This window comes from Lagopus muta, chromosome 16 (genome assembly GCF_023343835.1).
Source record: "Lagopus muta isolate bLagMut1 chromosome 16, bLagMut1 primary, whole genome shotgun sequence".
Classification (NCBI taxonomy): Eukaryota; Metazoa; Chordata; class Aves; order Galliformes; family Phasianidae; genus Lagopus; species Lagopus muta.
Genome location: NC_064448.1, coordinates 8,937,443 through 8,952,570, shown reverse-complemented (window position 1 = coordinate 8,952,570; position 15,128 = coordinate 8,937,443). Strand labels below are relative to the sequence as shown.

General features: G+C 44.4%; 1 protein-coding gene across 2 annotated transcripts in view; it reads right to left on the bottom strand.

Moving 5' to 3' along the window:
• Positions 1 to 15,128, bottom strand: part of STK4 (serine/threonine kinase 4) — a 40,465-nt gene that overhangs the window by 7,069 nt on the left and 18,268 nt on the right. For both annotated transcript variants that reach the window (XM_048963046.1, XM_048963047.1), the window contains one exon: positions 12,133 to 12,290. In XM_048963046.1, the coding sequence (XP_048819003.1) occupies positions 12,133 to 12,290 (158 nt within the window). The remainder of the gene's footprint in view (positions 1 to 12,132; positions 12,291 to 15,128) is intronic.

Here is a 15,128-nt window from a genome sequence, read left to right as displayed (position 1 = left end):
CCTGAAAATGGTGATATAAATTGGTGTTGGAATAGCAAGCCATTTTCCCTCAGCGTTTTTCCTGAAATGCTGGCTCAGTCCCATTTGGCGTCCTTTCAATCACTGATCTAAAAATTAAGTGCCTTGTTCTCATTTATGTTCCCAGCGTTAGAAGGCCTCGATGGAACGTACGAGCAGGCATTAACCACTTATTCACCATAACCTTGTGCCCAACGCAAGGGACACAGGGATCTAAGAACCTGCAGGCACTCCCTGCCCACTTCTCCTCCTGACTGCCAGGTCCCCACAGCCTCACACATCTGTCAGTCTGTAGCTGTGCCACGGAGGGGCTTCAGTAAATCAGAACCCCAGCACCAACACAAATATTAATTACCTTGATTCTCCCCCCTTTTTGGCATGAGAAGTTTCATACCGTTATGAAAGCAAAGGATGAAATGCACTCATTGTGGGATTTCATGCAAGATTAAAAACACAGATATTAATCTTTCAAAGGATTTGAAAAATAAGTCTCAGCAGCACAAGCCTCTGCTTTTAATGCATCTTAATTATTTAGCAAAACACATCATGGGCTGCAAGCATCCAGCACGAGTTAAATAGACTGCAGCCAGAACTTCTAAAAGAAAGGGACTGCGGTGAGATGCAGTGAGTGCACATCTGGAGACAGTCGTTTCAGATCACCCACACTCTTATGTGGACAAGAGATGACTCCACACAAGACAGATGACCCCAACTTTCAAGCAGATCAACACACGCTTCAGAGGCCAAGTCAACCTGTCAGTGCAAGGCAAGCAGCTACAGCAGTAACATGGCAACGTGCCTTTTTGGGGAGGACAGGCAGACACTAATGCACTCAGCATTCAATCCTAGCTGAAATGAAAAGAAGTATTTTAGGAGAAATGTACTGGAGAAGACCCAGCCCTTCTCAGCTGGTGTGCTCAGGACAGCTGTATCTCACTTCTGCAGCGGTGGAGTTTTAAGGCTCCTGAAGTGAAACATATTCCTGGTACAACACCGGTAAGGATCCCAGCTATCTGACATGCAGTTCTGCTGATATGACTGCAATAAAGGTGCCTGAACCCAGCGCACATGCAGTTACTGGAAGCCACTGCCCCTCTGGCCCACCCCCTGCCAGGCAGGGCTAGCTCTGAGCTGGGAACTTCTGCAGGACCTCCTTCCAGCCCAGCAGCTCGCTTAGCAAGGCTGCTAAAGCTGTCACAGGACAGTGATGGGCTTCTGGGCACCTGTCTGAGCTCCAGCACTACTTCACAGCAGCAGCTCCTTCACTCTGGCTCTGAAGCAGAAGCTGCCTCCAGCTCAGGATCTGTCTCTTCTGCAGCAAGCTCTCTCTTTCTTCAGGCTTTATTTATATCCACATGGTTTGATCCCGCTGGTTCAGCAAGGACCTTGCTCCAGCACATTTGCCAACTCTGTCACTGCTATTGAAAAGATAAATAGATACACTTCAGATACACATCTGCTCCTTCATCACCCATGAGGCATCTTTCTTCTGCTGGCTGCCCTTCTCCAGTCTGCAGCTCTGCCCCATTTCCTTGAAGCCTGCAGAGCCAGGGGGAGCTTTGCTGTTGGCAGGGTGTCAGAAAACTCTTAATACAATTTTCAGAGGACTACAGCACACACAGACCTCGCTGGCAGCTCAGGCTCTGCAGACGTGCAGGCACAGAGCGGCATCCCCAGGGCAGAGATGGTCCAGCTGTGAGAGCATCACGCTGCACATCAGCAGTGCTGGCATCCCAGAGCTGCTCACAGCCAAGAGCTGCACCTTATCCTTTCTTACTGCAATCCCTAAAAGGCTCTAGGAAGTGTCACTGCCAGCACATCCATACAGCATCTACATAGTGTTATTAGTCTCAGTAATGTACAGAAATTGTATTCAGGGAAAAAAAAAACAAAACAACATCCAAAGGAATCCTCATTGATATGACTGGCCAGAAAAAAAAGGTTGGTTTTTGGGGTGTTTTTTTTTTTTTTTTTTTTTTGCATTTTAATCTTCTGAGCCCCAAGATTACATTCCCTCGTATTCTAGTTTTATTATCAATAAATTATTAAATAATTATTCACTTCCAAAACCATCCCAAGTACTATAAATACCTAACCTAAACAAAGGGAATAACAAATTGTTTCGCTGTTGCTCTGCAGCAGGAAACTTCAGGAGGTCCAAACCTTAAGAACCTTCAGAGACTTAGAAAGTGGCTGAGTAATCCTATAACCACAAAGACAGGTTATCTCACCGGTTTTATTTCAGTAACTGAATTACAAACCAAGCTAAAAGGTCAGCCTGTCTGGACAAGGAGGAAAAAAAAAAACAGCAAAAAAGGAGCATCGCTTGCTTATAAAATACACTTGCTGACCAGAGATTGGAGTAAGAAAAAACACAGCAGGTCCAACCCCCCTCTAAGTGATTATGCTTTAATTTCCTTAAGTAAGAGTACGACAATACCTCTGGACATGGTAAAATAAATCATTTCACTGAAGATCCTGCTAGCTGTACAAACCAACTGCAAAGTGCGCAGCTGGCCAAGTTGCCTCCCTCTCCCCTTTCTTTTTAAGAAAGGCAATAATCTGTCAGAAAACGCTGATTCCTTTAAAATGAGTTCACATCTCCAGAAACGTGAGGCAAGCTCTGCCTGGAAGGGTACGTGTGTCTGCAACAGATCTCTCTCTCAGTCAAATTCACTCTTTGTTTAGGAACTCCTATGGGCTCTTGACTCACTCACTTATTAAAAATCAATGTATTTCTTCAAGATCACTTATCCTGAGTGCAGCAGAAGGCCTGCAGGAGCAGCAGTAACACCACAAGTCCGAAGGATTCCTTCATACCACACGGCTCCATCCCAGAGCACACCACCACCAGCAGCCACGAGCAGTAACCACTACTGGCGTTGCTCAGAAGGTGAATGCTGCCTGTGTTGCACCGCAGACGGAGCGTTTTGCTACTGGAAGACAAAGATGCTGAAAGACATTCAGAACCACTCAGTGAGAGCTACTGGGGAAAATAAAGGTAAGGCACAAGAAGAAGGCAAGTGTATCCCCAACCTGAAATTCTCTGCTTTTCCAGGAAGACTGAAGCTGGCTCAGTGAGATACAGCACGTTAAGACACTGCATTGGCATTAGTAACTTATCTGAGTGCATCAACACTGCAGTCCCTAAGGCACAGCAACAGCTTAGGACAAGCAGCTTCATCTTCTGAGACTGAGACTAACTCGTCCCTGTAAATATTAATCCCTACTCAATTAACGTTTTTAATTTCACTCTTAGTCCTTCCTCATCTATTCCCTGCCCCAGGACTGCTTCTCAGCAGGGCTGGCCTGCAGCAGGGCCACAGAGCTTCCCAGTGCCATGTGCCCTACAGCAAGTGACAGAGCAGCACTGCCACTCTCTGCCTCTCCTCCGCCACAGGGAAGGAAATGTGATCTGGCAATGTGAAGGCGAGGAAGGCGGCAGGAGAATTCAGCATTTTGTGCAGAAAGACTGGGGATTTCAAGGGCGTTTTGAAAATGAATAGCTGCACGACCCCAGGAGAGGCTGCAGGCTTTGAAAACAAGGGCATATGTTTGGTATTTCAGAGACAAATATTTTTGCAGAACGGCCCTCTGGTGAATGAGCCATCTCCTTAAAATCCTTGTCACACAAACCCGCATGCTGTGCCATGCGAGCTTTTCTCAAGTGTTTGCTATGACTTAGGCATCTATTTATAATGACACCGTGTGAAGGCGAGCTGCAGAACAAGGAATTAAGCGCTCTATTTCTCAGTAATATTCCTTTCAGACTGTGTGCACGCTAAGTGACTCTTCCTCCCTCTTTCTTGAAGAGCAAAGCTTGGGATCACCTTCAGCACAGCACAGACGAGCAGGGCAAAGCTCCCAGCATGCTCACAGCTCACTGCAAACTCCATCGCTCTGTTTGCTGCAGATGCCTCAAAGGTGACAAAACTCCCACTGCAAAGTCCTCTGGGTAAACCAGAGACACCCAGCAGTTCCAGGCACCACACGCCAGCAGTGAGCATCATCTGATTCTTCCACAGGATTTACTCCTATACGCACAAAGGCAGAAGGCAGGTCCAGAAGTCAGAGCTGACTTTGCCGCTGCACAGAACACAGCTGCAGGCGGTGCTCTGGGTGAGGAGCTGGGAAGTACACATGGCTGGAGGCAGGCTGCACCCTGTCCTCATCCTTCTGTCCACAGACTCCATCTTCCAAGGTGATCCCAAGCTCTACTGGGCTCCTGATGATGAGCCACCAAGAGGAGCCTTCATTGCTGAAGACAACCAGAGCAAACCTGCCTTTTTTAGTGGTGTTAACCTTCACCAACATTCATGCTGACAGATGAGCTGCAAGAAGATTTTAGAAGCACTTCCAATCGATCTCATCCGAGCTGCAATGCTCTTCAAAGGAGACACTGTGCCAAGAACACACCCAGGCTTGAAAACAGGTCTCGAGGCATAACAAGGCTGGAACAGGTTTTCTAAAGAACTCAGTATGTTGTGAGATTTTTCCAGCGTGACACCTTTAATTATTAATTCCTCTTCTCTTCCTCCCAGTGCAGCAATGCACGCTGCAGCCTGACCACCAGCACACAGCACTGAGACAAACCAGCACTCACACTGCCTGCCCGGAACACAGCTGGGCACTTCAGTCATCCACACAACTTTCAGTCAGCGTCTCAGTCAGGAAAGGACAGCCAGGATGCTGCATTTACAACCCTGAATACTTTTGTAAGAAGTTGATTTCAGGCTGCATTACTTCTGTCTCCATTAAGGGCTGCGGCCTCAGCAATGCAACGCAAACAGCAGCGACTCACTTTACTTCCCACTCACTGCAAGTTTTGTTTAGAAGCCTTATGTCACAGAAGGCACGCTACAGACAAAAACACAGGAAAATCAGAGTCGTAGCTGTAAGTGCTTTGCAATCAATGTCAGTATGCAGCAAAGTGAAAGCAGGTGGTGCACAATGACCCTGTTATAAAATGGAAGAGGACAGAAAGCTGTTCTCTTCTACAACAGATAGAAAATACAAGTCACTGCACTATTGTTCCCATTTCAAGTACTGCTAACGAATTATAAAGCCAAACGTGTGCCTTCTGATCTTAATACAAAGGGAACTGAGAAAGGTTTATGAAACCTACGTGGTACAGAGCTTGCTGTAAATCACAGCAGTGCTTGGAAGCAGCCATAAATTCAGGAGGTTTGTCGCAAGGCTGAGAGTGCCTCCTCCATGCAAACACTACGAAAGATTCAAGACCACTAAAAGATGAAAAGAGAAGATAAGCAAGCTGTTCCAAGGCTTATTTTTAAAATAACTGTATGTTTGATTAGGAGGTAACAAAATAAACCATTTTTCCTTAATAAAGATGTCACTGGTTAAAGTATTTGTCGGGAACAACATGCCAGCAAGGTAACACTTGAGTGAAGAACAAACAATTAGCTGAGCTTTAAAAAATTTTGGCAGATGGCTGAAGGAAAAAAGAGGAAATCCATTTAAGGGACATCAATGCTATAAATCAAGGCAGGTGACATTTAAAACTGTTGAATAAAACATCACAAAAAGCTGTCTCTTTGTATAAATCATACTTCACAGCAGAAATTACATCCAGGCAATGTACTTCCAGATCTTACTCAATTAGCAGGATATACGGTTGGGGTACACTTTTGGAAGTGAGTTTTCTATTCTGGATTGCCTTCTTTTGTCAGAAAAAAACTTTTCTCTGGAGTCTTTCGAAGTGATGATCTGAATGCTCTCCAAGCCTTACTTTAGAGTCAGCAGAGAACAAACAAATAAGTACCTTCCAGTTTGTTTGCATCCCAGCCAGCAATCTGCCGTAGGTCTGGCAAACACGGACAGGAATACCTATCAGCCATCCCAGATTTGGCTTTCCCTCTCAAACTGATCCAAATTCTAGTAAATAAATTCACTTTAGGATTGAAGTAAGACATTTTGAATCAATGGGTGCTTGAGAAGTAACTGGGAAAAGGGGAGCTCACAGCACGCAAAGGGGAGAAACTCTTGAACAGAAAATTCTGAAGGATCACTGAGTGTTTGGTCAACAGCCTTAGAAAATGATACAATAAAAACCAATTCTTTAATTCTTTTTAACAATTCTTTTGGCTTTAACCAAACTCCCCTTTCATTCTACACAAAACCATATATATTTAAGCTAATTTTTGGTACAACCAACCCTCATTCGTCACGCACAAGTTAGAGAAACTTGCTTCCTTATAAAATAAGGAGTGTATCACAAGATTCACAGATCAATAGCAGTTGAGATTAGTTGCTTCTCAATGAACTTCTGAATGACCTGCAGATCTGCATGCTCTGAAGGATTTTTGTTAGTGGACAGACTTTCTGGAGCCTCAGCAACCAGCTCAGATTATTCACTTGAGTAATTTGGGTGGGGGAAAACAAAAAGATTAGTGCAGAGACACCTAAACCAAGCTGCTTAAAAGACAGCGGTAAGTAAGAAGGAGATAAAGCCTGCTGGATCGTCTTAGAGGCAGGAAACATTACAAGCTGATAAAGTCACCCAACAGCAGTTCACTCATACAACAAAAGTTCTTTCCTTCCAGCATTTGCCTCACCCACATATCCTCAGCATCCCTTTCTCCTATTGCTAGAAGAGACCCAAGGACCAGCTTCAATAAAACAAGGACCAATTACTGAGTCTGCTGTTGTTTTCAAAGCCTGCAACTGTACAGAAAATAGTCCCAAGTTTTTAATCAGTTGAGAAAGGACAGACAGCAGGCAGCGTGGCCATAAAGCACCAACATAAGATGGCTAATAAATGCTATCCAAATGAACATTCAGAGAAACCACAGGCATTGAATGTTCCAGGTACTGGTAGACAACAAGCTGTTCACAAGACAAATGACATCTTCACAGACAGAATACAATAAATTAGAGCCTTTGGTCATTGTAAAGCAGAACGTGTTTACTGTTATTGATAAACAATAAATCACCTGCCCCCTAGCAGTTCCTCCCTATAAATCACTTCCAAAGGAAGAAACAGATGGCTGCAGCACGCAGCCACTCAGCACAGAGCTGGGAGAGGAAGCACAGCACCCAGCAGCTGCACGTCAAACTGCCCTCCTGCAGCTGCACAGCAGAAGCAGCAGGGCGATGCATGAGCCCCAGCTCTGAGTTCTCAGCAGCAACTCACAGCAGGGCTGAGCAGAGCACAGAGCTTGGTTCACAGCAGCTGCTGCACCTCTCTGGCTTATGACTGCAGCCCACACTGAGCCATCGTGGCCAGCATCCTTCCTGCTGCACCATCCCTGATGTGCAGATGGAGATCCTGGTCTGCAGGCATCTCTAGGTTGGTATCAGTCTGACCAATACATCATGATCCTTATGTGATTTGATTTGCTTTTGAAAGAATTACACTTCCTATGCACTTTCCTGTAAGAATCACATGCTCTTGCCGACTCAGCGTTAAGTCATTCCTCTAAACTGGAAGGAAAGGTTTTTCCTTAGTGGGGCTGTGAGCAACATGATCCACAGAGAGGTGCTCCTGTCTGTAGCAGAGGAGTTGGAAATAGATGATCTTAAAGGTCCCTTCCAACCCAAACCATCCTATGGCCCTATGATTGATTCTATGACTGTATCACCAACCAACAGCCCGATGTGCAACGGAACAAGCTGAAGACACTTATGAGACACTAGTATGCTTTTCTGCTGGTAAAGACCAGTTTCTGTCTTTTTATCATTGTTTCCAATGTAATGTTTCATGTTAACCAGAAGGGCAGAAATGAGGATGTTGTTAAAAAACAGCATATGCCATATAAGAGCAGTGTAATGGCACGCTATCTCAATACACAGAAAAATTTAAGTTTTCTTTACTACTTTAGCAAATAGAATTATTTCCTCATTTAGGAAGAGGATGCTTTCACTTGTTATACTTGTAAGAAGATGTAAGCAATAGCTCTGGCTAGAACCAGCTTAAACAGAGACACAAAAATCATAGTCTTCTATCAGGTAAATAGAAATAGATGTAACGCCTTCCGAATCTGAAGCCTACAAAATTACATAGAAGAGGCTGTAGTTGGGACACCAGCTCTTGCAGTGCAGATAATACCAGAGCTCCAAGAGATGTGAATACATCTCCAGAAAATGTACTTTATTTAAAAATAAAAAAAAAATAGAAAGAGTTACACTTCCTTGACAGCTTCCCAGACAGTTACCCCAAAAGAATAATGCTTTGTCTGAGCAAATCACAACCCCAAATGTGAAAGGCATTTGTTGTTCACTCTCTGGTGTCCACAGCTCCACATTCCCAGCTCAGCCTCCTGCTCCACGCAGCCCCTGGCAGCGGCACCTGCACCAGGGCAGCTCTTGACAGACTGCCTTACAGGCTGCACCCATAACACAAGTGATGGAATCACAAAGCCTTGGAGCAAACATCTTTTGTAAAGCCTGCGGAATGATGTGATGCACGCTGTGCTCTCACTCTAGTGTGTTACACATTAACAATAACCCAGAACGGCCTGGGTTGAAAAGGACCACAACGATCATCCAGTTCCAACCCCCTGCTGTGTGCAGGGTCACCAACCACCAGACCAGGCTGCCCAGAGCCACATCTTGAATGCCTCCAGGGATGGGGCATCCACAACTTCCTTGGGCAACCTGTTCCAGTGCATCACCACCCTCTGCGTGAAAAAATTCCTCCTAATATTTAATCTGAACCTCCCCTGTCTCAGTTTAAAACCATTTCCCCTTGTCCTATCACTATCCACCCTCATGAACACCCATTTTCCCTCCTGTTCATATGCTCCCTTCAAGAAGTCACATCTGGATGACAGCACTGAGGACTGATGGGGCACTCACTGCTGCTTATTCTCCCCAGTGAAATTGGGATCATTAAATGGAACCAAAAAGGTTTCAGGATTGTCACAGGTCCCATAAAACATGAATGGCTGTAACCATAACTTCCTAATGAAACAGACTTCCAACAAAGTGATTGGTGTTATAGTGCCTGAATGATCCATAAGAACCTGCTACAGCAGGGTTGAACAGAAGGAGGGTCTTTTGAGCAGGTCAATATTAAAATGAATGGTAATAATAATAGTAAATGATCCCCCTTTAGTCACAAGTGACACTGCAATACTGGTCTGCTCAGAGCAGTTAAAACTAGGAATAAATAACCCTTCAGAAGTGGTTAAGAGTAGGAAACAGCACACAATTAATTCTGCTGCACTGTGGTACCACTGAAAGATTAGAATGGAAAAAAAACCTGTGTGACACTGTCTAAACAAATCTTGGAGCATTATTAATTTATAATACATGTGACTAATGTGCTCTGGCAAAATGAAATTCAACATCAAAAATGCTGAGGTGTGATTACGGTAGTTTGGAATTGCACGCACAACGCAGCCTGCCCATCAGCAGCCCACCCTGCAGCACCTTCAGACTGGAGCTTATTCCTGTGTTCCTTCTCACAGCAGGAAGTCCTGCCCTTAATCAGAACTTTTGTCCATGGTAAAAATCACGATGTTTTCAAAAACATTTCTTGCAATCAAGCAGGGCTAAAATCTTTAGAGATCCCTGTTGATCCCTCAGTGGGGAGAAGCAATAACAACACCGGGCATCAGCTCATCCCTAATTTCAACCTCAGAAATCTGAGGCTGCAGATACACCTGATGCCAACTTAGAGGAAAAGCAGGGCATGGTTAGAGCACCGTATTTTGGGGTAACACAGTTCATCACCTTTCAGAACAGGACCTTTAGGTTTTCTGCTGTACAGCACACGGGGCTTGATCCAACCCTTATCTAACATGACATTGCCTTGTGATATAAATAGCTTATTTGCCTGCTTCAGAGCAACAATTTTAGTCAAAAGGTCAAATGGTTTTATCACAATGGAAAACAGAAAAATCTTCAGTAATTTGATATTGTCCTTTTTTTCCTTTTTTCTTTTTTTTTTTTAAAGACTGGAGACCCCAGGTGTCACCCATAGAGGAAGGAGGGGAACTCAGAACAAAAGACAAGGCATATTTGTCTAGGCTGCAGCAGCACAAAGCAGTAATATTTCAATGGTTTCCTGAGGCTCTGGAGGCACTCGCACACACTGAGCACCTCACTGATCTCGTCTGCTTGGAATCCTGCAAACTCTCTACACAATGCACAAACCTGTTTTCCTTGGCAGTGCAGAAATAAGTTACAGCTGCAGCCAAGTCGAGGACAGATGTACCTGAAGCACCTAATGGCTGTATTCCTTCTTATTCTGCAAAGCCTATTGCATTGATGCTTTCAATTACTAAGTGTTAATAAACATGATTTTTACCCACTGCTAGCCATCACATGGATCCCTTTTAGCCAAACAGGAGAAACTGCTCAGTTTTAAGTCCTGAATGAGGTTTCACCATGGGGTCATCACTTCCACAGCCCAGAGAAGGACCATTTAAACCCTGTGTGTATTAAATAAGGTTGCTTTCAAGTGTTTTTCCTTCCACAAAAAAAGGAAGCAATGAGGTGTGAAGGCAGCTCCATTATAAGACCTGCATGCAGGACAGGCCGGCACGTTCATAGTCAAACCAGAGAAATACACACAGCTGCCTACAAATTATGACATGAAGGTGACCCAAGGCCTGATTTCTTCCTACAGTTTATGGTTTGCTTTTATTGCTCACAGCACACTGGTAATCTATGCACGTGGCAATACTTCAGCACTAATGGAAATGAGTAAACAAGGTCATATTTGTGTCAAACAGCTGCTTTGCACATCCTATAGCCTGCACCTACAGCTCACTGGGTGCTGGGTAGAGCATATCCTTCTTGCTGGAAACAAGGGCAACTGCTGAATATCACCCAAATTAGAAAGACAAAACAGTTACAGCACATTTTCCCTTGGGCCATATCTTCTGCAGACCACAAAAAAAAATTTAAGACGCTGTCTTTCCTGGGAAATGCCACACATCAAAAAATTATTGTTTATCATGAAATTAAGTTACAGAATGTGAAGTTAATGAGACATACCGGGCACCTCGCTAGACCGGAATCGCACGCTCGGCCTCTGCCACACACAGGCTGACAAGGCAGCTTGCAGGTTATTTTTGCAAAGCATGTCCACGCAGTCAGTTTGAGCCTTCAGGCTATGTGTGACGTAGTGCAAAGGACTACAGAGAAAGAGTGCAGCAGGTCCCCTCTGCCAGCTGCTCTTCCCAGTCTAATAACAAAACCAGAGATGCAGCAGCAAGAACTACAGAACATACATGACAACAGCCTGCCCATCTGTACAACCAGAACGAAGGGCTCCTGCTGCTGCTCAAGGCACAAAGTGAAGCATCTCCTCTGCTGCCTTGCGTCGTGACGAGCAGAGGAGTTTGCCTCCTGCACAGCTTTGTGAAGGTGGAGTGAAGCTCACCAAGGGCTGAGCGCAGCGTGACAACCTGAATCACAGGAGGCAGCAGCACGGCTGTGAGGGTGTGCAATGCACACAGAGCAAGGAGGGCTTGCACTGAAGCATTGCTGAAAGGAAACGCGGTGTGGGGAGTGGTGCTCAGCAGAACACGTTTCTTCTGGCATTTTAGCTCACATCAGAATGCTTCCCTCATAAAGCTTATAAATAATGCAACACAGAACTTTCTTCTGACTTCTGAAAACTTCCTGAAAATCTATGGTACGAGTGATCAGAATGAAACTGCAGATTTGTAAGAAAAAAGATTAGCCTGATGTTCACATCGTAACCCAAAATCTACCACTGAAGCTTGAGAAAAGCAAGGAAATTCAATGGCTGTAACACTGTGGCTGCATTTGTTTGTTTGTTTGTCAAACACTCTGCATTCAGGATTTACGTTTTCCAACTACCATCCTGAATCCTATTTTTCTATTTTATTTTAAATGAAGAGGAATGAAGGCATCAAAGTTTCTACCTTAACGTCTTCAGGCTTTTCTTTTTCCTGTTTGTTCTTCAGCCAGAAAAGTAAACAGATAATGGCTGATTACGATAACTGAGAAATACCTATAGGAAATGAATTTTTCAAAATGACCCACCCAAGTGCACTGGCAATTACAAACTGCTCAGGTTTCCCATTAGTCTGTCAAAACAAGAAGTAACATTACAGAAGCTCTCACTAAAATTCTTAAAGATTGTCACATTGATTGCATTTCATAGTATAGACTTACAAACTCGTAGTCTCCATCCTGTGGTACTTTCCAATCAGATGAGTTTTTTGTCTGGCCAGATACATTCTTCCCAAAGCTATTGACTTGATTCTCCTTTGCTTTCTGCTCAAAATATTCCAGGAATGACGGTCTGGCTGGCTGCATTGTTTCATCCCTCCCTGGAAATAGCAAAAAAAAGCACAGTAGTTTTAAAAATATACTTTCAGTTATGCTGCCTTGTATGGCACCCAAAAGCAAGTTCATTTGTTTAGCACACACTAAATCACACAGTACTGCTGAAGTACTATTTTTCAGCAGCTGTTCAGATAGAAAGCTATTCTGAACCATCCAGAAATGCAGAAGGGAAGCTCAAGGTCCACCACACACGTGATGACAGCACTGGAACCTTGGGCCCTACAGCTGCAATCTGTCCCTCAAGCCATGCCACCAGGTAACCAAGCTCTGCACACTGAATGCTGCAAGGAAGCTGCCACCTGCTGCTGCAGTTCTACATCCCAGCCAGGCTGCAGGCTGCAAATACTCACATGCCAAAACTGAACAGCATTATTTTCCAAGAACCAACCCACATTTATATTTATGAATGGAGCAGTACAAAAGCAAGCCTTGCCACATCTGCCTCACAAACAGGTCCCAGTTTGTCTTGGGTAGGAGAAGTTAAGTTCTAGATTTCTTGGGTAGAAAGTATTCGTTAATTTGATAAGTAGCTTTCTTTTTAGAAAGTCAGTAAGCTATCAAGTTAACTGCCCTGCTTCATTGGTTTTGCTTTTGTTTTTTTTAAAGTTAATTCCCCTGAACTTACTGGATTATTTGAACAAGCCATGTATATAAATTAACTGTCCAAGTTCAGACCACATTCAAGAAACTTGGGTCAGTAACAAATAGGTAAGGAAACAAAGGGAAACAGAACAGTCTCAGTAAATGCCTGAATACACTTTGATTTGGAAAAGCAGCCTCCCAAGCACCGTAACAGGGAAACGCATTCACCCATAGGGCAGCACAGCAGACAGCCATGAGCACAACGTCCCAGCACGAGGTTCACTTTGCTGTAGCCTTTCTAAATCATCCTTTAGAACAAGCAGAAGCAACAAAAGGAAGAAGACTGCTGACCATTAAGAGCAATGAACCTGCACAATTGTAGTCCCACTGGGTAACCAGGGATGTCATACAGTTGGTCAGATCACGGATACGAGCACTTCTCCCACTTCCTCCAGCCTTCATGCAATCTGAACCCCTATTCCTATCGCCTCAGTACACCATTACATCAAATGAGCCTAGCAAGCCATCAAGCAACATGCCTCCAGCACCAAACATGCAGTTAAAACTACCCAGAACTTAATGCCATTATGCTCCTCTTCACAATAAAACGCCTCATAAAAACCCGTGAGCGTGTGAGGTGTGACAATACCAAGTGTTTTTGTTGCAGTAAAATGTTGTTCTTAGACAGGGGAGTAGGTCCACCTATTTAAAACTTATTTTTAGCCAATGCAGAAACCGTAACTTTCAGAAAGCAGGACTGGGGGTCTGAGGACCAGAGTTAACAGAAGCAGGCAGCAGAACTGCCGAGCACGTGCACAACTCCAGACTGTGAGAACAGGTTCACTGCCAGATGCCATTCAGTTGAAGTAAACCCCATCTGCCTGGCAGGCACCCAACCAACTCCTCAGAGTCCCAGAAGTACACAGAGAAAACAGAGCCGTCCTTGGAACGGCTCGCTGGGTCTGCACAGCGCACACCATGGTGTGCAGACAGGACTATCACAAAAGAGGTGCCAGGCCGCAAGCGACTCAGCACTGCCTTCCTCTCAAAAAAGTATATTACCTCCTCCGGAAATCCATTAAGATTTAATCACAGAATATCACTCCTGAGCATAAAATTGCCATTCAGTGATCCAGAACTCCCCTGGCAAGATGTCTGAGCCTCAGACAAGCGTACCAATTCCTTGTTCAGCCACTGAATACTTCGCAAGTTATTTGTCTGCAGACATGCTAAAGGGAACACATCTCACCTATCCCTAGCATTAATTCCCCTTTAAAAACAAAAACAGAAAACCCACACCCAACAAAAAACAACTCGTGCAGGACTAGATCAAGAAAGATGTCTTCAGACAGAGACTGCGTGAAGGTCAGTCACGAAATGTCTGCGAAGGAGAGAACAGATTTGCTATTGGGAATAATTACTGAAATACAATAGCAATCCAATTACAGCTAAGTGATAAAACATTTATTTAGAGCTAAGTAAATACACCACTTGCACCCAGCAGCCCAGCCGGCATAAGGCAGGGGTTAGTCAATGCTATAGCCAATCGTGGCAGTGTTTAGCACTGACAAAGCTTATCAAAATAAATGAATTCCTAATGACCCAGCCTAATCCATACACAGCTTACCAAGGGCCAGCTTAGGTCTCAAATTTAATTTGGGTATCCTAGATGAAAAAGCCATCTACATTAAGCTTGCACTGCACACTTACAAAACAACTGTTAGCACAGGAGAATCTGAAAGCAAATGCCCCACACAAGTGACTTTGGATTAGACAGTTTCTTTATAACTGTTGTTCCATACCAGAGAATAACTGTGTGACTTAATCACTCTCAGCTCCCCACGTTCATGTTTTATAGCAATATTTGTGTCGGGATGGGACAAGAGGTGATGGCCTCCAGTGGCACCAGGGGAGGTTCAGCTTGGATATCAGGAAAGGTTTCTTCTCAGAAAGAGAGGTGATGGGTCAGGCTGCCCACAGAGCGGAGGGTCAGCATCCCTGGAGGTGCTCCACAGCCATGGAGATGTGGCACAGGTTGGGGTTGCACTTGGTGATCTTAGAGGTCTTTTCCATCCCTAATGATTCCATGAATTATTGCAAGGCGCATCTGAAAATAAGCTTTATTTACTAAAACTTCTGCTTTCACACTGATACGAAACAGGCAAAGAAGGAAGAAAACAAAGCAGCAGTGGCAGTTTATAATCCTGAGAGGACCACAGGTTTTTGGCCTCATCAGTGCA